Here is a 22421-nt window from a genome sequence, read left to right on the forward strand (position 1 = left end):
TTCCATTTCACTTTCCGCATATAAATATGTATATTTTTGGATATTTGCATTAAAAAATATAGTACAAAGTAGAATAAAGACTAAAGGAAGAAAAAAGTAACAAATTTCCGCCTGGAGGGGTTCCTGCCGCATTTGCTGAGAGCCAGTGTGGCACTATGGGAAATATTCAAACAAAAAGGATATTTGGAGTTTATCAAATTATAAATAAATTCGAACAACAACAAAAAGAAAACAAAGGTTATAGCCGATTAGGTGCATCTGTTTTTAGGAGGAAAACGCTTAGAAGCTTACACAGTGCGGGAGACAAGATTAGGCGACAGAGCAAGAGAGAGAGAGATAGTAACAGAGCGTAAGCTAGCGGGAAAGCAAAGATAAAGATCAATCGACAAGGCGGACAAAAGCGACTGCAAAACGAAGCGCTTAGGCGACGCTCACTTCGGCAACGAGCACAAAAGAGTGAGGGAGAGGGAGAGAGTAACAGAGACTATGCTTGCGGGAGATCAAAGATAAAGATCAGGCGACTGCAAAACGAAGCGCTGAGACGACGCTCACTTCGGCAACGAGGACAAACGAGTGAGCGAGAGCGAGAGGGAGGACCTGCAGTGCGTGGCTGTCACGAGCGAGAGCCAGCGAAGGGCTAATATAGATTTAATTAATATTTGCAGCTCGATTTGTTTGCCGATGCCTATAAATGTTTTTTGGCATTAGATAAATATTTGTGATGCTGTGGAAATATGCAAAATTAATTGGAATTTGTTTGTAGTTACATGGGATTTGAAGAGCCAGAGACAGCCCCTCCCACCCCCCCAATCATCGAATGAAAAATAATCATTGTAAAGCTCTGAGAGAGAGAGAGAGAGGGAGAGAGAGAGGGAGAAAGAGATAACATTTAAATGTAAATTAATATTTCCACCTTCTAACGGTCTACCATTTGCCTGCTCTGTCGCATGTGAGCTGCAAAATTGCCTCATTTGCATATTCCAGGTAGACGTACGTATCTTACGGATACCCCCCCCCCCCCCCCCTCCTTGGTCCCTCCACTGCACTAATCATTTCCATCAATAATTCAAATTGCCTGCCGTCTGTCCATCTGTCCATCTGTCTCTCTGTCACCCACTAATTAACGATAAGTCCAGCTGTAATATCTGTGAACTTTGAACCCAAGTCCGAGTCGGTGTTTGCCAAAAACTCAATTTATTTGCTCAATTTTCATTGCATTTCGTTTTCGGAAATTTTGTGGCAAATATTTGACAATGCAATGCGCAAATTGCCTTTTGGGGGCAGGAAATTGTTTGATTTGTTTGCTAGCGAGGGAAAAAAAAAAGAGTCCAAAATATAGAAATCTAAACATTCTGTGGGTAGATCCTTTAGCTGTGTATCTGGCCTCCTTTTGGCCCTTTAATTATACAAATATTTTCATTCAATTTATCTCTGAAACTCAATTATTTCCCCGTTAAGGACTCCCAATCACAAACTGATTAACCTTTCAATCGAGTTACCAAAATAACACTCTCTCCACGCCGCCGCACCTTAGCGATTGACTGCTGCCACGTTTCGGTGGCAAGTTCTTTTACTTTTTGATCACTGTGTCACTTACCCGGGGGGGGGAAAAACTTTTGCAGCAACAATTCCGCAGGACGGCAGGACGCAGGACCAACTTCAGTTCAAAGTGCAAATTAGTTTTGCTTTTTTCCGCTTCTTCCGCTTTTACTTTTTGCGTTTTCTTTGGTTTGGTTTTGGTGTCTGTTTTAGTCACGTTCTAAACTCTTTTCGGCTCTGGCTGTGGCTCAATAAATTAGCAGGAGTCCCCAAATCCTATGGCAATGGGTGATGTCCTTTTTTCACACACACACACAAACACACACACACACACACACACGCCGGAGAGTGAAGAGTGAAGAGAGGTGGAAACGTGGCAGAGTATTAAAAACTCATTAAGCGAACCGTCGCTGGTGTCTTGTCCCCCCCTCCCCCTCCCCCCCTCTATGTTCTCTATGCTTTTTATGCTCTTTTTAATTTATGCAAATATCGACCGCAGCACATCCACACATATGCAAACCGGAAGTCGGTGGCGAAGAGGCTGCCAAAAAGTGTGCTCTGCGCTCTACGCCTCTCCTTTCTTCCCTCTTTCCGGCCTTCGTTCTTTCTTTTTTCTGGCGAAAGTAAATCGAATGTCAACCGCACACACACACACACACACACACATGCAAAAAAAAAACACTTAATCAAAAGCACACACACACACAAACGGTGGGAAGTAGGGGGCGGGGGGGTGTGGCGGGGCACTGTCTCCTGTCAGAAACACACGTGCAATACGTGACCTAGCCCAAGCGTTAAATTCACGCGCCAATGTTCGTTCCCTTTCGGATTTGTTTCTCAGTTCTCGGTGGAGACCTTGCCTCAGTTTTGTGGACGAGACGCTTTGCTTAAGGACGAGATTCCTGTAGGAAGATTCACACACACACACACAGCCATACCCACACACATCTACACACGTGTCGACCAAATCCGCTTAGGACAAACTGACGACTGATTCTGTGCCACACGGCGCTGGCCTGCAAGTTGGCCAAAAACTTCGCTTGCGCCAGTGCCAGTGGCAGTGGCAGAGGCAGGCACTCGAAGCAATCATCGTTGTGGCGTCGTCGTCGGCGGCGGCTCAGCCTCGTGCCTGGCCGCCGATGGGGCTCCTGCCCTACACGGGCCAAAGAGCGACGGAGCGACGCTTAAGAGCGAGCGTAAGAGAGCGCCACGACGTGCCCTGCCGTGTTCCATTTGCCAAACGTTCCGTTCCCTTCCGTTCCGTTCGCTTGGGAAGCGCAACTAGTTTTGGGGGCCGACGGCTGGAAGGCACGGCTAAATGTGTGACACTGGAAGTGGCACCCCCGTGGGATGCCTTCCATCAGCCCCGTCCGTTTTGTTTGCCCAATTAAATGCCACATATGTCATAAGCATAAGCATCCCCCCACACCCCCCCGTGGAGCCCCCTTTTTTTTTATTCGCTGAATGCAGTTTTTTAATTAATCATTAAAGGGGGCTACGCTTGGGGCAGGCAGGCAGGCCCCAGTGGCAATTGCCCTCTGCCCCAACAGTGCCTTTGATATGTCCGCGTACGCGTACGCCGCAATTAGCCAGAGGCCCAACAGTCCCAGTCCCAGTCCCAGTCCCAGTCCCAGTCCCAGTCCCTGGAGGAGCACGTACCCCAATGGCATCCCCATGGGTCATGGAAATGCAAAGAATTCTAAAAACCATAAAATCTAAATGGGGTTTAGGGCGTGGGGGGGGAGGGGCCAACATCCCAAACGTAGAAACAATGTTTCTCTTAATTTTGTGGAAAAACAAAAAAAAAACAATCTATATTTTCAGGAAACACTATTTTTCTTATTGTTGTTGTTTTCCTTTGGCTCCTCCAGAGGTCGGGGGGGAGGGCGCCCCCTGTCTGACGCCCGGATGGTGGAAGTGCAGTAGTAAATACAATTTACTTCACTCGGTCGCACACATTCCGGTTCCGCATAATTTTATTGGCCCCTGCCTGCCTGGCCTCCCCCCCTGCCCACCCGACTGCCTGCCTTCGTGCCTGCCTGCCTGCCTGCCTGGAAATGCAATGAGATGCGTTTCGTTGACTTCGATGACAGCAAACAGAATCAACAGTCCCTCGGCGGTGGCAGTAGTGGCGGCTCCTGCCCCCCCTGCGTCGCGTCTCTGTCTCTCCATTCTAATGAGATATGGCCAAAGGGCGTGGGGGGCATGCATTTTTTTCCTACAGGGCCCCCAACATTTGCAAACAGCGAACGGATGGGCCCAACCATATGCCAGATGCCATATGCCATGCCATGCCATGCCATGCCGATGCCGATGCGATCCCCGCCGCCAGTGCCCGAAGGCACTTATGTTTTGCATATGAAATCGTGCACATAATCAGCTGGGACATCGAGAAGTCAGCCGCCGCCGACGCCACCGACGCCGCCTCGATCCCTGGTCGGGACGAGATGGGCGGTTGGGCGGTTTGGGGTCGTGGCTCGGTGTGCGATTGCAGGAATGCTAATTAGGCGTAATTCGCATAAAATTCGCAAACAGTGGCTGTCATTGGCCCTGCCATCGGGAGTTGCTCTCCACTGCAATTGTCCCCAAAGCGGAGGAGCAAATTTTGATAATGTACTCCGGTGCTGTGCTGCACGCCAAGGGCCACTCCCCTCTGTGCCCAGTGCCCAGTGGCTTTAATTTCTGGCAGTGTTGGGTTTCGTTTTGATACCCAATATTTGATAGGCTAAAATCAGCTGAAGAGATTATTCTGACCAAACACCCATCAACAGATCAAAGCCAAGGAAAAACAATACGAAAAGAGTACAGAAAAACAGCAAGGAAACATTTTTTTCTCTGACTTACCTTTTAGACCCACCATCTGGAAGACTCCGTGTTTACGTGGGACTATAAAACCGCGCGACGATCCCGAACGTACGATTTACGAAACAATATGCAAGGCGCGCACGCGAAAGCAAATGAATCCCGAAAAATGCAAGGCAATTTCAATAAAAGCACACGTTTTGCGAAGATTAATAGAAGGAGAGGCCAAACGGTAGAAACACTAACGAGAGAGCGAGAGATCAACAAGATTTGGCATGCCTCACTCCCACCTCAACGCAAATGAGAGACTTCGTACGAGAGAGCGTCGATTCTAAGCACCCGCTCCTTGCCTATTTCTTTGCATCTCTTTTTCACTGCGCGACTTACACGGTGGAGTGGGAAAGGGAAAAAACTGCGCGCCTTTTTCGCACTTTTTTCCCACGCAAACGCACACACACACATTTCCAGAGATCACGCGGCCGAACGAAAAGAACAGATTTACGCATAAAATGTGTTTATATATTGCACATCAACAAAATAATACACTTTTTACACTTCACTTGCACTTATTTCTTCACTTTTGCCTTCGCGGCCCAGCGTCGCACTTGATCAGCCACTTTTTCTCGCACTAAAACAAAATTTTCGCGCATTTTTTAGTTTTAATCACTGCCCGCGGACTCCACACAACTGGGGGACAATTTTCCGGTTCGATTTTTCACTATTTTCCCGTTTTTCACGACCCGAAACGCGGAGCTGACTTGAAAACGCGCGCGTAGCCGGCTGAAAAAATGAAAATGTGAGAGCGGTGCAGAGATGAGTGCGTAGGTGGCTTATTGGCTCTCTCTCACTCCATGCTCTCCTTCTTGCGCTTTTCTCAAATGCTCACTCATTTGACATTTGACATTAGCGTGAGTTAATTTTTATGAGAACACTTCCACTCCCACTCCAATTCAAACTGCGCGCTTTTGAATATGCGAAAAAAAGAATAAAATATAAAGTTTTAGCCCGATTCGACAACGTTTAGTAGAGCTTGAGAAACAATACAAATAAGCGCAACCCTGATTTGCATGCATAAATATGTACAAAGATAAATACATATGCATGTACATATACATATGTGTACATTACATATCAAAAAAACATTGCAATCAGCCGCGCAGCAGAAAAGATTTACCTGCCTAAGCACCCCACTCATAAGATGATCATTGGAAATAAGTTTTTTCTCTGCTCCCCCCACCACATGCCTGCATAGGTGCACAGCAGTTAACCCCTCTCTACCCCACACCAATGCATTAACGTCACTCACCACACGCACCATGAGTAAATTATACAAGGTCCGCTCTCGCAACGCCCTCTTTAGGGTCATATTTTACTCAGTACAAGCGCTCTCAGTTGTGCTAAGCGTAATATAAGACCCGAAAAGAGCGACCACCTTGTATAATTTTATCGTGTAAACGCACAATAATCCGCTCTCTAGGAGTTCAATTTGGAGTGGGAGAACACAAATTAACTCACGCCAATGTCAAATGTCAAATGAGTGAGCACTTGAGAACAGCACAAGAAGCAGAGCATGGAGTGAGAGAGCCAATAAGCCACCTACGCACACATCTCTGCACCGCTCTCACATTTTCATTTTTTCAGCCGGCTACGCGCGCGTTTTCAAGTCAGCTCCGCGTTTCGGGTCGTGAAAAACGGGAAAATAGTGAAAAATCGAACCGGAAAATTGTCCCCCAGTTGTGTAGAGTCCGGGGGCAGTGATTAAAAATGAAAAATGCGCGAAAATTTTGTTTTAGTGCGAGAAAAAGTGGCTGATCAATTGCGCCGCTGGCCTCGCACTTAAAAATGAAGAAATAAGTGCAAGTGAAGTGTAAATAGTGTATTATTTTGTTAATGTGCAATATATAAACACATTTTATGCGTAAATCTGTTCTTTTCGTTCGGTCGCGTGATCTCTGGAATTGTGTGTGCGTGTTTGTGTGGGAAAAAAATGCGAAAAAGGCGCGCAGTTTTTTCCCTTTCCCACTCCACCGTGTAAGTCCCGCAGTGAAAAAGAGAAGCAAAGCAATAGGCAAGGAGCGGGTACTTAGAATCGACGCTCTCTCGTACGAGTCTCTCATTTGTGTTGAGGTGGGAGTGAGGCAGGCCAAATCTTGTTGATCTCTCGCTCTCTCGTTAGTGTTTCCTTCTATTAATCTGCGCAAAATGTGTGCTTTTATTGAAATTGCCTTGCATTTTTCGGGATTCCTTTGCTTGTGCGTGCGCGTTTTGCATATTGTTTCGTAAATCGTACGTTCGGGATCGTCGCGCGGTTACATTTGCTGTCGGTCCCGTTTCTTTTTCCTACGCAACCGCAAAATCGTCGGTTTCTCATGTGGGTGGAAAAAGAACAGATAAAGCGCCGATACAAGTTGAGGAAAAACGGTAAGTGTGAGAAGAGATTATTTCTTTACTGTTTTTCATTACTGCTTGCTTTCATTCTTTGCTATAATCATTGTTACTATTTATTCGCTCGGCTTCTACTGCCCTCTGTCCTACTCCGGAGGAAAAGTAAACGCGAGCACTTGTCACCGCTCTCGAATGTTGGCGTGTGTGCGCCACCTGTTGGTGGGCGACTGGTGGGGAGCCTATTGATTACCCACTAAATCAGATCCTCTTAATCAGCTTTGTTTGCTGCCCCCGTCGAAGGGGACATAATCACAGTTGAATCCTTTATCGGCTGCCGGCAGTAATTAAACACGGAGTTCATCAGCGGAATTTCCCAGCAGAGACGCGCTTCGGGGAGCGTTTCTCGGATTCGAATCGAGTTTGGTCATAGTTTCAGCAGGAGAGAGGCGACATTATTCACTTAGCGCAAGTACTTAGCCTCCACCTCCGAGGGGGGGGGGGGGGGGGGGGGCGGAGGGGCAACTACTATTGTCAACTACTTTGGGGCGAAAACGATTCCAGGGCCGCTTCCTTCCTGGGCGCCGCCCTCGCTGAAAGGATTTCAATGTCAAACCGTGGCTGTTATCCTGCCGTGGGTCCCGACTTGGGACAGATGGTCCATTACATTAGACCCACGGGCGCGTCAAGTTTTCCCGGGGAGGCGGCAGCCAGCGACCACAAAAGCGACGAAAATGAAAATTCATGAAAGTTTATCCGCCGCCGCACTCCAATGGAGATGTTCGGGCTCCACTTTTGTGGTCAATTAACGGCCGTGCGCCGGCCTCAAGATTGTTTTTGTCGTAATGAATTTAAATGACCCACTGCGGCGGCCCCCATCAAGTGGCACAAAGTGTTTTCCAAATGAGAGGACGAGGCGGAAGGACTGACAGCCGCTGACTAGTCGGCGATTCCCCAAAAACAGCATCCAGGCCGCATTCAGCATTCAGACAGGGCTCTCCCCTGCCTGCCCCAAGAGGCAATGGCTTAGGTCCCCCCCCCGCGAGGAGGGGGTGGGGGACACATTGTGACAGCACCTGTCGCCGAAAAATTTTCAACAATTTAGCTAATGACTTCCTCCATGGAGGGGGATCCGAAGCGGAGCCAGGTCTCTGTGTGGATACCAAATTAATTATATGCCATGCAGAGAAATTAATCAACCAAAACCAGACACACTTTTCCCCCCGCTGAGCTCAACTGAACTCTATTTAACCCCAAAAACAAGACCAAACAACCGCCCCACCACCCCCCCTCGAAAACCGCTCAGGTGTGAGCCAGAGTCCTGCCCAGCTTGCGGCCATTTCATTAATCACACTCAACACTTAGCAGGAGTCTGGGCCAGGACTTGGACTCGGAATTGTGCTCCAGCTCGGGCTCGGGCCTAGGTTTTTGGGCGTGGAAGTGGGGCAGAAGTTGAGCTCACTTGTGGCCAATGTCAAATGGTTTTGAGGTGCTTCAAGTCCTGTCCCGCCTCCCAATTATTTAACAATAAATAAAAGCTATCCCCTTTATGACATATTAGCTATATAAGACTATCTATCTATCAGTGCGGTTCGGCTAGAGATAGTCGGAGCATACAGTCGGATACATGTATTTGACATGAACTCTACACAGATGAACGGAGCGGCGGGGCCACCTGGCGGGGCAATTTGGTATCAATCAGTCGGAAACTTGGTTTTTATACAAGTGGCGCGCCATGATGTCATAGTTGGACCTGCTCTAGTGGTGAGGAAAACATATGCAGGCATACCAGACATGTAGCTGCCGTGTATGAGAACCGTGGTTCCAACCGAAGAATCCCGAGAACTCACAGCCCAAGTGATCGATTGAAGTCGGAAATGGTTTTGTGATTGAATCGAAATTGCCACATTGAACAGGTTGAAACTCCTCTGTTCCACCCCAAGGGGAGTATTAACCAGGTTCCAGCGAAAAAACTGGCAATGCCTTCGAACGAGGCAACCACAAAACATGCTGCCCTTGTCGATCTGCAGAGCCGCAGGTAGAAGGGAGTGGTGCAGAGGGAGTAAGTGCACGCGACCAGCCCCCCCACCACTCGATAAACCATTCGATAGACTATTTGTAAAAATTTTACCGGGAATTGTGTTCGTTTTTCAATGCCTTAAGAATAAAAACCAAAAATGTGGCAAAAATATTATATATTGTACATATACAGTGGTGCTCATACACTTAAGCCACAAGAACTACACCATGAATTTAAGCGAATATCAAGAAAAGTTTTTATTTTACAGCTCCCATTTTTTGTCTCAAATTAGTTCTATATGTCAGTGTTTTAATACAACAACAACCAAGTTATGAAAATATATAGTCAGCGAAATAATTAAAAAATCTGAAATTATCTCCAAAATATCCTGCTCATATACTTAAGCCACCTAAAAAAAAATGGTTAAAAAAGTTAAAATTTGCTCAGTATTCTTAGTATTTTTAATAAAACTACTTTAATATTTTGTAGGATGACCTTTCTGCTTAAGAAAAGTGGAGTAACGCCTTGGTATTGAGTCTACAGGACGTGCCCACTGTTGAGGGGTGATTTTCCTTCATTCTTCCTGTAAAATTCGGCACAAATCCTTTTAATTGCTGTTTTTTTTTTGGGCAATGACTTGGTTTAGAATTCCCCACAAGTTCTCTATAGGGTTCTGGTCGGAACTCTCCGGAGACCATTACAAAACATTGATTCCCTCTTGGTTAAGCCACCACTTGACTATCCTGCAGCAATGTATCGGGTCGTTGTCCTGTTAAAATATACAGGCAAGTGGCAAATTATCGGCATGTTCTCCAGATAATGTGTTACTCAGAATGTCCCTCTACATTTCGGCGTTCATAATACCTTGAATCTTCAACAGGAGACCTAAACACGATGCGGTGAAACAGCCCCAGACCATGATCGAAGCGCCACAATGTTTAACGGTCTTCTTTGTGTATTCTGGAGGTAATTATTTGTTGGGTGGACGTCGTACATATAGTTTACCATCACTTCTAAAGACATTAAACTTGGATTTTTCGATCCAAACAATCATATTTCAAAAATTAGGACCTTGGTGGGTATGCACTGTGGCGAATTGAAGGCGCTTTTTAACATTCATGATGGACAGCATCGTGTTTAGGTCTCCTGTTGAAGATTTAAGGTATTATGAACGCCGAAATGTAGAGGGACATTCTGAGTAACACATTATCTGGAGAACATGCCGATAATTTGCCACTTGCCTGTATATTTTAACAGGACAACGACCCGATACATTGCTGCAGGATAGTCAAGTGGTGGCTTAACCAAGAGGGAATCAATGTTTTGTAATGGTCTCCGGAGAGTTCCGACCAGAACCCTATAGAGAACTTGTGGGGAATTCTAAACCAAGTCATTGCCCAAAAAAAAAACAGCAATTAAAAGGATTTGTGCCGAATTTTACAGGAAGAATGAAGGAAAATCACCCCTCAACAGTGGGCACGTCCTGTAGACTCAATACCAAGGCGTTACTCCACTTTTCTTAAGCAGAAAGGTCATCCTACAAAATATTAAAGTAGTTTTATTAAAAATACTAAGAATACTGAGCAAATTTTAACTTTTTTAACCATTTTTTTTTAGGTGGCTTAAGTATATGAGCAGGATATTTTGGAGATAATTTCAGATTTTTTAATTATTTCGCTGACTATATATTTTCATAACTTGGTTGTTGTTGTATTAAAACACTGACATATAGAACTAATTTGAGACAAAAAATGGGAGCTGTAAAATAAAAACTTTTCTTGATATTCGCTTAAATTCATGGTGTAGTTCTTGTGGCTTAAGTGTATGAGCACCACTGTATCTCATGTAAACTCCCCGCGCTGCGTCACCGACATTCTTCGAGTGAAAAATGCAATCGAATTCCTGTAAAACTTCATCTGGGGTTAAAACCGCATGCCCAAAAGTATGCAACAGGAAAATACTCACAAGTGAGACGCAAAAATGAGCATTTTAACTGCTTTGCGCTCTCTCTCTCTCTCTCTCACGCTCTCTCCCGCCTTGAGGGTGAGTGCTATAAACCCATAAAGGCCCGTATCCTGTCCCAGGCTCCTACGAGTATGTTCGGGGGTCACGCTCTAACCGTTTCGGCGGCGCACACAAAAAGTGCCGCTGCCCGAAAACACCCCCACAAAGAGATCACTTTTTAGTCGCGCGTTAGTCAGGCAACAGGTGTATCGGACGACCCGTGCTGCGATAAGATCGGTAATTTGAGGCGTTACTCCGCCGCCCCCCCACCCCCCTAAATAATAGGGAATCACCGGCCAAAATACACGTTGCGTTTATTTTATTTTATTTTTGTTTTTTCCACATACAAGTGTATAAAAATGTGGGCCAATTTTTAGATGAAATAAAACAAAAACGTTTTACCTGAGCACAGTGTATGTGTGTGAGTGTGTGTGTGTGTTTGACACAGTGTATGATAAGATTAGACATTGTGGACGCCAGGTGATAAGAGAGAGAGAGAGGGGCCCCAATAGTTAGTCATTTAATCCAGTAGCAGTGTACTTAGTAATGCACTTGCAACAGGCAGATAACGGCATCGAGGGTCGGTCTCCCGGTGGCAAGAGTGACCAGAATGAGAGCTCTAATAGCCGTGCAGCTAATGACAATAATTACAATAAACCATTGACCGCAAATAAATTATGAAAAAAAAGAAAAACAAGTGTGGAGAGTGTACGCCACAGGAGATATGCCTATATGAGCAGCTTCCGGCTTTGGTGGCATTTAAAAAATGAAATTGGGCCTACGGTCTGCTTTAGATATTTGTTGTTTCAATTGTTGATTGTATTATGATACCACCTTAATCGTGTGTGTGTGTGTGCGTGTGTGTGCATGCAGTGGGCCGATCAATCAGCCCCAGTGACTGCCTGCCTGCCTGCCTGCCTGGCGATTCCGATTCCGATTCCGACACCGAAACCAATGCGCGATCGTCAGCGTGAAGTAAAAAAAAAACATAAAAACACTTTGGGGGCGAATCATCCACAAAACCCAAACAATAGAGCCACAGAGTCCCTCGAATATATCGAAAACAAGTACAGATTACGCTTGAAATAATGTTGGGGCACACCACACCCCCCTCCCCCCTCGTAAAGGGGGCTGTTGGCTGGTTGGTGGTTCTCCATGGCTCTGTTATGGTCATTGTCACTTGCCCTCGGCCTGGGTCTGGGTCGTTGCATTGCCCACCGACCAGTGGATACCCTTCACGTCTAAGGGGTATCCACAGCCAAGTGACGTCACAGCGAAGACCATCAAATCATTGCCTTGGATTGCATTGCGTTTCAGTTTTGATTTTGATTTCGATTTGATTTTCTGCTGCTGGTCATTAACTTTGCAGACATGCAACTGTTGCAGCTGCAACGTGCGGGCATATCCGGTGTGCCACCAGTGCTGGTCAACACACACACACACACACACACACACAGCAGTAAATGCCATGCATTTCTAATAAATAGCTAAAGCCACACACCAGCCACTCAATGGGTGATGCCCGGTGGCCCGATGGCCGATTTGTGAATACTCTTTGCTTGAGCTCGAAATTATTTCATTGCCACAGTTTTGGGGGCTTCGGTGGAGCGAAGAGCCCTCTTTTGAGCCCTCTTTTGGGCCTCCTTTTGAGTCCCTTTTCAGACCCTTTATGAGCCTCCTTGTGAGCCCCTTTAGAGCCTCTTTTGAGCCCCTATTGGACCCCATTTTGAGCCCCTTTTGAGCGCCTTTAGAGCCCTCTTTAGAGCCCCCTTTAGAGCAATCTTTAGAGCCCCCTTTGAGCCCCCTTTGAGCCCCCTTTTGAGCCCCCTTTGAGCCCCCTCTTTATCTAGTTTTGAGCCCCTTTAGAGCCCCTTTAGAGCCCCTTTAGAGCCCCTTTAGAGCCCATTTTGAGCCTCTTTTAAGCCCCATTTTGAGCCTTATTAGAGCCCCTTTATAGCTCCTTTTTGAGCCCCTTTAGAGCCCCTGTAAAGCCCACTTTTGAACCCCCTTTAGAGCCCCTTTTGAGCCCCCTTTTAAGCTCGCTTTTGAGCCCCTTTTGAGCCCCTTTAGAGCCCCCTTTTGGAGTGCTCTCTACGCCGGCTCTGACTCCCCTAATGCCCATCGTTGTTGTTTTTGTTGTGTGACAGACACCGCGTCGTGAGAGCGCACCTTTTGTGTTACGGATAGAGAGAGGAAGTGACTCGGTGTGTGCGAGCGGGAGCGGCAGAGACAGCGGGTGGAGCGACAGAGAGAGAGAGAGAGAGAGAAGCAGCGCGCATTGAAGCTCCGACTGCGACACCTCTGGCGGCTCCGCTGCTCTGCCCGTGACTTCACTCGCGTTCGGTAGCCGGCAGCAGCAACAACAACAACAGGCAGCAGGCGGCAGGCAGCAGGCGGCAGAGAGAATACTCCGTAATTAGTCGAAACATAAATAAACTCCCCATAAAAACGGAACAAAGTCAAACCATGTAAGAGGCAGTGCCCCCCAGTCCCCCCAGTGCCCCCCTTTCCCCCTCCCCTCCCCTCCCCTGCCGTGTGTGAACTAGAATCGGATTTGTTTGTGTTTTTTGTTGTTGTGAATAATTGCCAAATGGTGCCATTTCAGTGGGCCATCAACGATTGATCTACGAGCAAAGACGAAGACGAAGACCTGCGATGGCCTCCAACAACAACACCAGCAGCAGCAGCCCCACCGACCTGGACAGCCAGGTCAATGTGGAGGATTTGCCCATAACCTTCAAGGTAATGTATGCCGATCCGATGGTTCGTTAAAAGCCGCGAAACGGAACCTACACGAGACGCACACCACACACCACGCATGCGTCACGGTTGGCTGCGGCTGCGGCCTGGGGGCAGGGGGCACGGGGGAAACTAACTTTTTGGCCTGGCTGTGGACTGGGGGCTGGAGCTCTGCGCTGACATCCGGCGGCGGATGCAAATGAAGCCCGCAGACGACAGACGACTAACGGCAACGCATGCGCAGCGGAAGCAAATGCCAGACTGATGAGTAACCGCCCCCCCCTTTGCTCCCCTCTCATCCGCAGGTCAAGTACATTGGCTCGGAGGTGGCGCGCGGCCTGTGGGGCATCAAGTACACACGCCGGCCGGTCGACCATATGGTGGGCGTGGCCAAGAACCTGCCGCCCAACAAGGTGCTGCCCAACTGCGACCTGACGGTCTCCGTGACGGGCGTCCAGCTGGAGATCATATCGCCGAAGGCGAGCATCAACAACTGGTCCCACCCGATCGACACGATCTCCTACGGCGTACAGGATCTGGTGTACACGCGAGTGTTCGCCATGATCGTCGTCAAGGACGACGCCAGTCCGCATCCGTACGACGTGCACGCCTTCGTCTGCGACAGTCGGGCGATGGCCCGCCGGCTGACCTTCGCCCTGGCAGCCGCCTTCCAGGACTACTCGCGGCGCGTCAAGGAGGCGGCCGGCGATGACCAGATCGATACCATAACCCCGGCACGCCAGAAGTTCGCCATCGATCTGCGCACCCCCGAGGAGATACAGGCCGGCGAAATGGACCAGGAAACGGAGGCGTAGTGGGTGGTGGATGGTGGATGGTGGGCCCGCCCTCTCCGTTGGACTCCATTGTGATGTCTTAGTTACTTATTGTCCAGTGTTCACTGTAATTGTAATTTGTACGAGTGCGAGTGCGAGGGGGAGGAGGAGGAGGAGGACGCGTACCAGTCGTCCTCCTCGCGCACGGCTCGAGTGTTTCCTCATACAGCTAATTGCCCAAAGCTTGCATAAGTGTTGATCCCAACTGTAAACGATTTTCTATAATAAATACACAGTAGATATATGTATGTACGATTATGTATTGATATTTCCGTATAGGACAGGATTTATTGGTCCCATCTGCCTAGGCCTAGGCCTCCGCCAGATCGACTCCTCATCAAGCAGATATATGCCCTACCTGCCCAGAGAGACAGCCTTCCATGCGTTTCAGGCCTCTGCTTGGGGGTACATTCGATGTGTGGGTGTGTAACACCCCGAAGGAAGCGCTTTCGACCCCATAAACCATATATATTCTTCATCAGCATCGATAGAAGAGTCGTTAAAGTCATGTCTCACTGTCCGTCTGTCTCTTTTGAGGCCTAGATCTCAGAGACCCTAAGAGCAAGAGCCATCAAAGTTTATATCGAGACTTCTGTGCTACCTGTGATCCCTACCCCCACCACAAGGGGCACAAATCTGTGGCATGGACACTTTTGGAACATCCAGAAATACCCAAAACCATATCTTTTGCTGAATTTGGATCAGATCGGATGGGTTTTATGGCGAGAATAAGCTAATAAAAATACTCATTCGCTCTCTCACTCTCTGGCTCGGCCTTTCTCACTCTAAATCGTGCAAATAGAGGGAGGGAGGGAGCTAGCAGCATAGCTGGTGATGGTGTGAGAAGAGAGACAGAGACGGAATACAAAACAGAATCCAGAAATTCTAGTAAAAATAGGTCATTAGGTGGAAAGATGATGAACGGAGATGGTCCATCCTCTTTTTCCACTCTCTCTCTGTATCTCTCTCTCATTTCGGGCAAAAATTGAGAGATCCACGCATTAGCCGGCATCCTCCCTCTTGCGAAAAACAGACAAAGAGAGACAGAGAGAGATAAAGAGGCTATGAGGCAGTCATCGGATCTGATCGGAACACCGGCTATAAGAGTAGAGCCGCGGCCCTTGCCGCGTCAAGCGCGCAGAACGGGCACATTCTATGCACATTTCTGCATCTATTCTTATTCACTTATTTCCAGGCACCGTAACGATTATAATTTGTAAAAACAAATTAAGCAATAACATTTATTTGTTAAATTTTGTGTTTAAAATTTTTTTTAATTATTAAAGTAATTTAAATGATTAAAATTAAAAAATAATAATTATTAATAACTAATTAATACTTAAAAAAAAATTTAAAAATCATTTTTATTTATAAATTTGTATATCAAAATTAAACCATAAAAATTATTTTCAATTTGTATTATAAAAATTGAAAATAAAAGTTATGATTTAAGTTTTATTATACAAATTTTAAATATATATTGAATTTCTATATCTTTTGAATAATTTGAATGTGTTAATTTTTATATAAAAATTATTTTTTAATTTTTATCATTTAAATTAATTTTAATAATTAAAAAAAAAAATTTAAATGAAAAAATTGCGATTAAAAGTCGATCCTGTTTTGAAATTTGGCGTACAAAAATAACATATGGCTATTTTCCCCACTCTTCTTGCTAGTTTTTTGTGCATTAATTTTCAATATTATTTGCGGTCCCTGCTTAATTCATTCAATTTATTCTCATATGAATATTAATTGTTTATTGTTTATTCTTCACAAGAGCCTCTTGATAAATATTTATTAGTGTTCAATGCTTTTAAGTGGATTATTTTTGGTGAATAAATAAATGTTAGGCGTCTCGTTTCATTGCTTTTTTTAGCGATTGCTGGGAGCTTTCCAATGGCTTCTAAAGCGAAAAAACAGAGCACCCCGAAGGATCCTGGCCTGAAATTTGTGTGGGACCTCAACAGAAGGAACTCAAAATTGGGGGTGAGTGTAGAGGATCTATGGGTTAAGTGTGGAGTGTGCCCAGGGGATCCCAAGTCTTCCAGGCTAGACAGGGAATCCTCTTTTTGGAGGCTGTTTGCCACCAAACAATGGAATAACTCCCGCTATTTCTACCAATGTTTCCTCGATAACGTCTGTTTCCACTCTGCCTTTCCCCTGGAATGAGTGGCATGAGTTCCAGGCATCATTCAGGACCATGGCCTCCCGTGTTAGATGTTCGTATGGGAGAAACAATTGAGGGATGCTGTGAAGGTCTCGAAAGTCAACAAAGCTTTTTCCCCCCAAGACACAGGACCCTCGAACCCCTGCAGGACCCGAACCACCCAGATGGAAATTTTGAATTTTTTATAATTTTTATTTGTAGATTTTTGTTCGTGTTTTTGTAATGTGTGTGTGTGTGTGTGTGTGTGTGTGTTTCTTTGACTCGTTGGAACAACAATTCTATGCTTAAATTTCAACTCTCGTGTAAAACTAGGAAATCAAAGGAATTAAATTAATATAAGGCTTGCCTAAAAGTGCAAATGAGTGGGGAACTAGGACGTGAGAGGGGGGTGGGGAAGGGAGGGGGAGGGGGTAGGGGGGTATTTGGCTAGAAGAGATGCCTAACTGGCATCGGCGCGGAAGAGGAATCTACGCTTGCGGGCATCCATTTTGCCAAGGGACTGCGACTGGGACTCGGCCTGGGACTGGGATTCCTTGGCCGTTTCCGTTTCCACTTTGCTCACAGTCACGGGCAGCGTTTGCACCTTGGTCATGGCCGGCTCGGCCATCGAGACGCGCTTGTAGATGGGCAGAATCATCTCCTGATCGGGCTCCGGGGCCTGCTCCGGCTCCAAGGCCTGCTCCTGCTCCGAGGCCTGCTCCGGCTCCGACTCCGAGGCCTTCTCCTGCTCCAAGGCCTCCTCCTGCTCGGGTTTCGGGCTCTGAATCAGGGCCAGGGGGGCAGCAGCGCCGGGTGTCACGACCAGCTCCATGGGAGCCATCTGTTCTTGGTTCTTGGGCGTCTGGTCGAGGCGCTCCTTGACGAGCTCCACAATATCATCGATGCTGATTGAGGGCATATAGGCGGCAGGGGCTTCCTCGACCGTCTGGGGGCCTGCCTCCTCGGGGGCGGCGGCTGTTGCCTCCTCAGGGACTGCCTCGGGGGCCTGTGGCTGCACCTCCTCCTCCCCCAGGGGAACCACCTGCACGGGTATCTGGTAGTCCATGGGCAGGTGGTTGTACTGCATGATTTGTATGATCGGCGAGTCGGTCATGATCTTTGGCGGGGACTTCTGAAGGGCCGACTCCTCCGGCAGCTGCTCCTCGATCGAGGCGTTCTTGTCCACGATCTCGGGCTCCGGCAGCTTGGCCTCTTCGACGGAGACATCGGGCGACTGCTTGGTGTCCAGCTCCTGGCCGAGAGTCTCGGCCATGTCCATGGCGGCTGTGGCCAGCTCAGTCTCGGGTTTCTCTTCGCTTTTCTTCAGCGTATTGAGGAAGTCCGTGATCAGCTGCTCGGCCTCGGCGGCCATCGCTGGATCGACGGGCTTGAAGCCGCCGAGCGACTCCTGGGTCTCCTTGTTGTCGAGCAGGATCTCCTCCACCAGGGGACTGTGCTCGTGCATCTCCGGCGAGGCCGCTATGCTCTCGGGAGCATCGGCTGGCCGCGCTGTCTCGAGGGCTTCAATGCTGCTGAGGATCTCCTCGTCGGTCTCGGTAATGGCGGGCTTGTTGCGGTTTCCCTCTTGGATCTCCTCCACCTTGGCTGGCACTGCCTTCTCCTCTTCGGCGGCTGGAACTTCCTTGTCTTCCTCGATGGCTGGGACTTCCTTCACCTCTTCGGCGGCTGGCTTTTCCTTCTCCTCATCGTCGGCTGGCCTTTCCTTTTCCTCTTCAGCGGCTGGCACCTCCTTCTCTTCCTCGGCAGAGGGCACCACCTTCTCCTCTTCGGTGGCTGGCACTTCCTTCTCTTCCTCGACAGCAGCTGGCTTGATCTCCTCCACCAGCGGCTTCTGCTCCGCATCCTGTGGCTTTTCTCCCTCCAAGCTCTCCACAATGACGGCGGGAATCTCCTCGATGGCCTCAATGGGCTTCACTTCCTCGAGTCCTGTTGCAATTTCCAGCTTTATGGGTGCCTCCTCTGGCTCCGCTATGGCCACCGCTGGCTCCGAGGCCTGCACCTCCGGCTCTGGCTCTGGCTCCGGCACTTCTTCTGCGGCCTCCTCGAACATCGTCTGCAGCTGGACCGTGGGCTGGGGCTCGCTCAGCTGCAGTACAGGCGCCTCGGTGACAACCGGCTCGGTCTCTAGGAGCTCCTCCACGGGCCTTGGGGTGGTTGTGGGCTTATTGAAGATCGCGGGACGCTTGCGAATGCCGGCAAAGAGCTCGTTGCGTACGGGGGCGGCTGCCAGAGGCTGGGGCTTGTGGGGCCGCATGGTGAAGCGCTGCGGCTCGGGGGCCACTGGCACTGGCGTCTTCCTCTGGGGCTGGGGCTGGGCCTGGGACTGGAGCTGGAGCTGGGCCTGTGGCTGGGGCTTGCGGCGGTTGGGCTTTGGCTTGGGCTTGGCCTGCACCTTGACTGGCCTCGAGGGCTGGGCGACAACGGGCTTGGGTTCTGGCTCGACGAAGGACGTGGCCGGGGCTGGCTCCTCCTCCTCCTCCTCCGGCTCAGCAACCTGCTCCTGCTGCTTCTCCTCCTCCTGGACGGGGGCGCCTCCAAAGTTGCCGTTCAGCTCGTAGTAGCGGGCGCTGTCCTCGCACTCGATGGTCATGTCCTCGCGGCGCATGCACGTGAAGGATTCCTGCAAAGACAAACCAAAACAAACCGTAAATCTCCGCCAGCGAGGAACGAGGGCCTGAGGGCTGAGGGCCTACTTGACTGAAAATCGTATCCTCCGGGCAGATGAAGCTCCAACGGAAGGTGTTCTCCCTGCCGTCCGCGTAGGTCACCGGCAGGCACACGTGGAAGATCTGGCAATCGTTCTCCACATCCGCGTAGTAGCCGTAGGTCTTGTTGGCGCACGAAAAGTTGTCCGTGATGTCCGCCCGTATGGATGTGGCATTGCTGGGCAGGGTCAGAGTGCCCAGGGGCGTGGCCGCCGCCGCCACCGCCGACTCCGTTTCCGTTTCGTTGGGGATTTCCTGGACTTCAGCTGAGGTCGGGGGCGTGGCCGTTGCCGGTGCTTTATCCTCGCGTGCTGGGTTCTTTCTCTTCTGCAGGAGGGGGAGAGGAAGAGGGAGATAGAAAGAGAGAGAGAGAGACATAATGATTAGCCATTCCGCTAAGGGGCTACGTGCCTGGCATCGTGACGATCCAGCACGTGACGCTTGGGGCTTGTGGCCTGGGGCCTGGGCCCTGGGGGCCCTAGCTCGATCAAATTTCACTTGTGTTCTAGTTTTTCGTTCCATAAATGAAAATCCAAGCCCTAACCTTTTATGGGGCGGGGGGGTGGCGGCCAGCTGCAATCGAATTTACTTTCGAATGGAACGCCACGAATATTATCACATCATATCGTATGAAAACTTTCCCTGTCTATGGATCGCTTAGGATATATATGTATATCTATGGATATTTTGAAGAGAGTTCCAGATAGTTCCAGGGCTTACTCATCGCCAGAATCTTTGAGGTGGTGAGGCTTTAGACCAGGTCTTGGGCTAAACGTTTGGCATACCAAATAAGCCAACGGCCAATGGGCAAACCGTTCGAACGTCAGGCGTTGGTATGCAAATGGGCAGAGGTAGAGGCAGGGGCAGAAGCAAGAGGCAGAGGCAGAAGCCAGAAGCCAGAGGCGGAGACAGAGGCAGAGGCAGAGGCAGAGGCAAGAGGCAGAAGCCAGAGGCAGAAGCCAGAGGAAGAACTAGAGGCAGAGGCAGAGCCAGAGACAGAGGAAGAGCCAGGGGCAGAGCCACAGCCATAGCCAGAGCCACAGGTGGGACTGCGTCGGTGTTCCCGTGTCCCATTAAAGTTATGCGGCATATCCGCCGGGAGGCGGCTCACACCGCCAACGGAAGTGGGTGTCTGGAGGTCTGAATGGTCTGGAGGTCTGGAGGTCTCGCCCCATCTGTGGGCAACACTCACCTGGTGGCCGGTCAGCGGTCCTGCGCTGCAAGTGGCCGTGAGGCAGAGCACCACACACACGGTCTTCCACACGGTCTTCCACACGATCTGCATGATGATTGTTCACTATCTCCAAATACGACACTTTTTAAAGCACTTTTTTATCCTCCAAAAGGTTTTTGGGTATTTTTTTCGATATTTTTTTTGCGCTTGTGTGTGGGGGGTGGGTGGGGGTGTGGGCGGTGTTTAATCCAAAATTGTTATCCAAGCGTAAGCGAAAAAAATACAAAAAAAAAAGAAGAAAAACCGAAAAGCTTGCACTCGCACTGCCTGCTGTTGCTGGAGCTCTTTGCACACCTGTGAGGCACCGTTGGTTGGAAAATACTAACTGCGACCGTCCAAGGCAAGCGACACCCAATTTATATATTCTTCGCTTTTGATTTATTAAGAATGCAAAAAGGCACAGCAGAGAAAACCCCAAAGAGCCAGCACGCACACACAGCCAGAGGTACAGGTGCGTGGCAGGCACACACACACACGCACACACACACACACACAGACACGCACACAATGGGCAAATGCTTATTGTGGAGTCGCCTCTTCTGCGCAGACGTGACACTGCGCGGCTTTCGTGTGTGTGTGTGGGGCTCTGCTTGTGGCTGTGGCTGTGTGGAACGCATTCGCTGGATTGTGGAACCCAAGACACAGAGCGAAAGGTTCGATGGAAGATGGAGCCATAGGCCAGGGGTTTGGGCCCCAAAAGCTTTCCTAACTTCCTACCTTGAGCCCCTTATGGAGATCCTTCCACCTCTGACACGCGTCCTCCCCCCGCCCTGCCCACCGAGAGGCGCTTCAAAGGCCCCTCCTGCTGTGAGAACATCTCCACGACTTTGATGAGGGCCCCTCTTGTTGCCCCCGCCAATGACCAGGGCCCTCGCTCATAATTAAACAAGAAATGCAATTATTATTGCTATTATTATTATTTCCGATGGCAATGGCCTCTGCAGCTTTCGCTTTTTGTTTGTGCGCTGTACGTGATTTTGATAGAACAGCCCAAAAGGTAGAGCCCCCAGGCAGAGCCCCCCAGGGACCCAATGACGGCACTAAACATGAAATTAGAAATTCATAATTGTCGCGTAATACGCACAGCACTACGTGCCCCGCACTGTGGGGCTGTGGGGCTGTGGGGCCGCGAAATGGTAGCAAAACCCATTCTAAATTGCTAATGCGCCTTAAGAGGCTTCGCTTGTTTTGGGCACTGGCCACTGAAGGGTTTTCGGTGGTGTGAAAGTCACTGCCTGATGATATTTCGTTTGTTGCATAATCCTTCTCCACCGCCGTTGCCGTCGCCGCCCAGGGCCAAGCCAATGAACCCCAGAACGAATCTGTGGGATGCTTCTGCCCGAACCCACTTGGTACACATAAAACAGCAATCTCACGTCGTCGTTGGACAATCTTTCGAGTGTAATCTGAGGGGCCTCCGGTAATGATAGTCACGCCCAGAGGAGGGAGCTTCTCTAATCCCCACAGCAGACAGCAAAGACTTGCCTTTTTGGAGGGTTTCTTTATGCCCAAACATAGAGCCCCAAATGGTCTTCGAAACAACTGATTTATCTTAAGGTATTGGCATTTATTTGTGGGGAATTGCTTAGCCTCTGGCGCATCGAAATGGCCCTCAACGCGGGAACATTAACATGCCTGGGCATATATTTTCTGCACTTGGCAACAAAGTAGGCTTAAATGCAGTTTTGCCCGCCACGGCGGAGGGAGGACAAGGCTCAGACCCAGACCCAGACCCAGACCCAGACCCAGGCCGAATCGTGCAAAGATAAGCGCGTTGACAACAGGGCGACGTGTCGGTGCTCGACGCTGAAATTCTACGGCCACACAGCAGAATCATGACTGGAATTATGAAAAAAATCATATTATTAATAGACAGCCGACGGACTGTCTCTGAGCAGGAGCCCGGTCCCGGCCTGGAATCGATGAAAAGAAATGCAGCAGGCAAAAAATAAAAAAAACGAAAAAAAACACATGTAAACTTTCTAAAATGCAA

At 48.9% G+C, this 22421-nt stretch overlaps 2 protein-coding genes and 1 long non-coding RNA gene across 4 annotated transcripts; 1 reads left to right on the top strand and 2 right to left on the bottom strand.

The window, feature by feature from the left end:
* Positions 1 to 1690: 1690 nt before the first annotated feature.
* LOC117184772 (uncharacterized) lies at positions 1691 to 2617 on the bottom strand. Of its 2 annotated transcripts, none has more exons than XR_004470219.1 (2): positions 2478 to 2617; positions 1691 to 1780 (listed from the first exon to the last, which is right to left on the bottom strand). It is a non-coding gene; the product is annotated as an uncharacterized lncRNA (long non-coding RNA). The 2 variants fall into 2 exon arrangements; XR_004470220.1 differs by having other exon boundaries at positions 2486 to 2614.
* Positions 2618 to 13337: 10720 nt separating this feature from the next.
* On the top strand, positions 13338 to 14567 carry LOC4812478 (uncharacterized). The gene is made up of 2 exons (XM_033383930.1): positions 13338 to 13489; positions 13792 to 14567. The coding sequence occupies exons 1-2, from the start codon at positions 13403 to 13405 to the stop codon at positions 14299 to 14301; spliced, it is 597 nt and encodes a 198-aa protein (XP_033239821.1). The 5' UTR covers positions 13338 to 13402; the 3' UTR covers positions 14302 to 14567.
* A 2140-nt stretch (positions 14568 to 16707) lies between these two features.
* On the bottom strand, positions 16708 to 20802 carry LOC4812582 (neurofilament heavy polypeptide). Its single transcript, XM_033384022.1, has 5 exons — positions 20387 to 20802; positions 19183 to 19521; positions 18270 to 19109; positions 17166 to 18197; positions 16708 to 17129 (listed from the first exon to the last, which is right to left on the bottom strand). Exons 1-5 carry the CDS (start codon positions 20477 to 20479, stop codon positions 16929 to 16931), a joined length of 2505 nt encoding a protein of 834 aa, XP_033239913.1. The 5' UTR covers positions 20480 to 20802; the 3' UTR covers positions 16708 to 16928.
* Between the last annotated feature and the right edge of the window lie 1619 nt (positions 20803 to 22421).

Source organism: Drosophila pseudoobscura, chromosome X (assembly GCF_009870125.1).
Source record: "Drosophila pseudoobscura strain MV-25-SWS-2005 chromosome X, UCI_Dpse_MV25, whole genome shotgun sequence".
Classification (NCBI taxonomy): Eukaryota; Metazoa; Arthropoda; class Insecta; order Diptera; family Drosophilidae; genus Drosophila; species Drosophila pseudoobscura.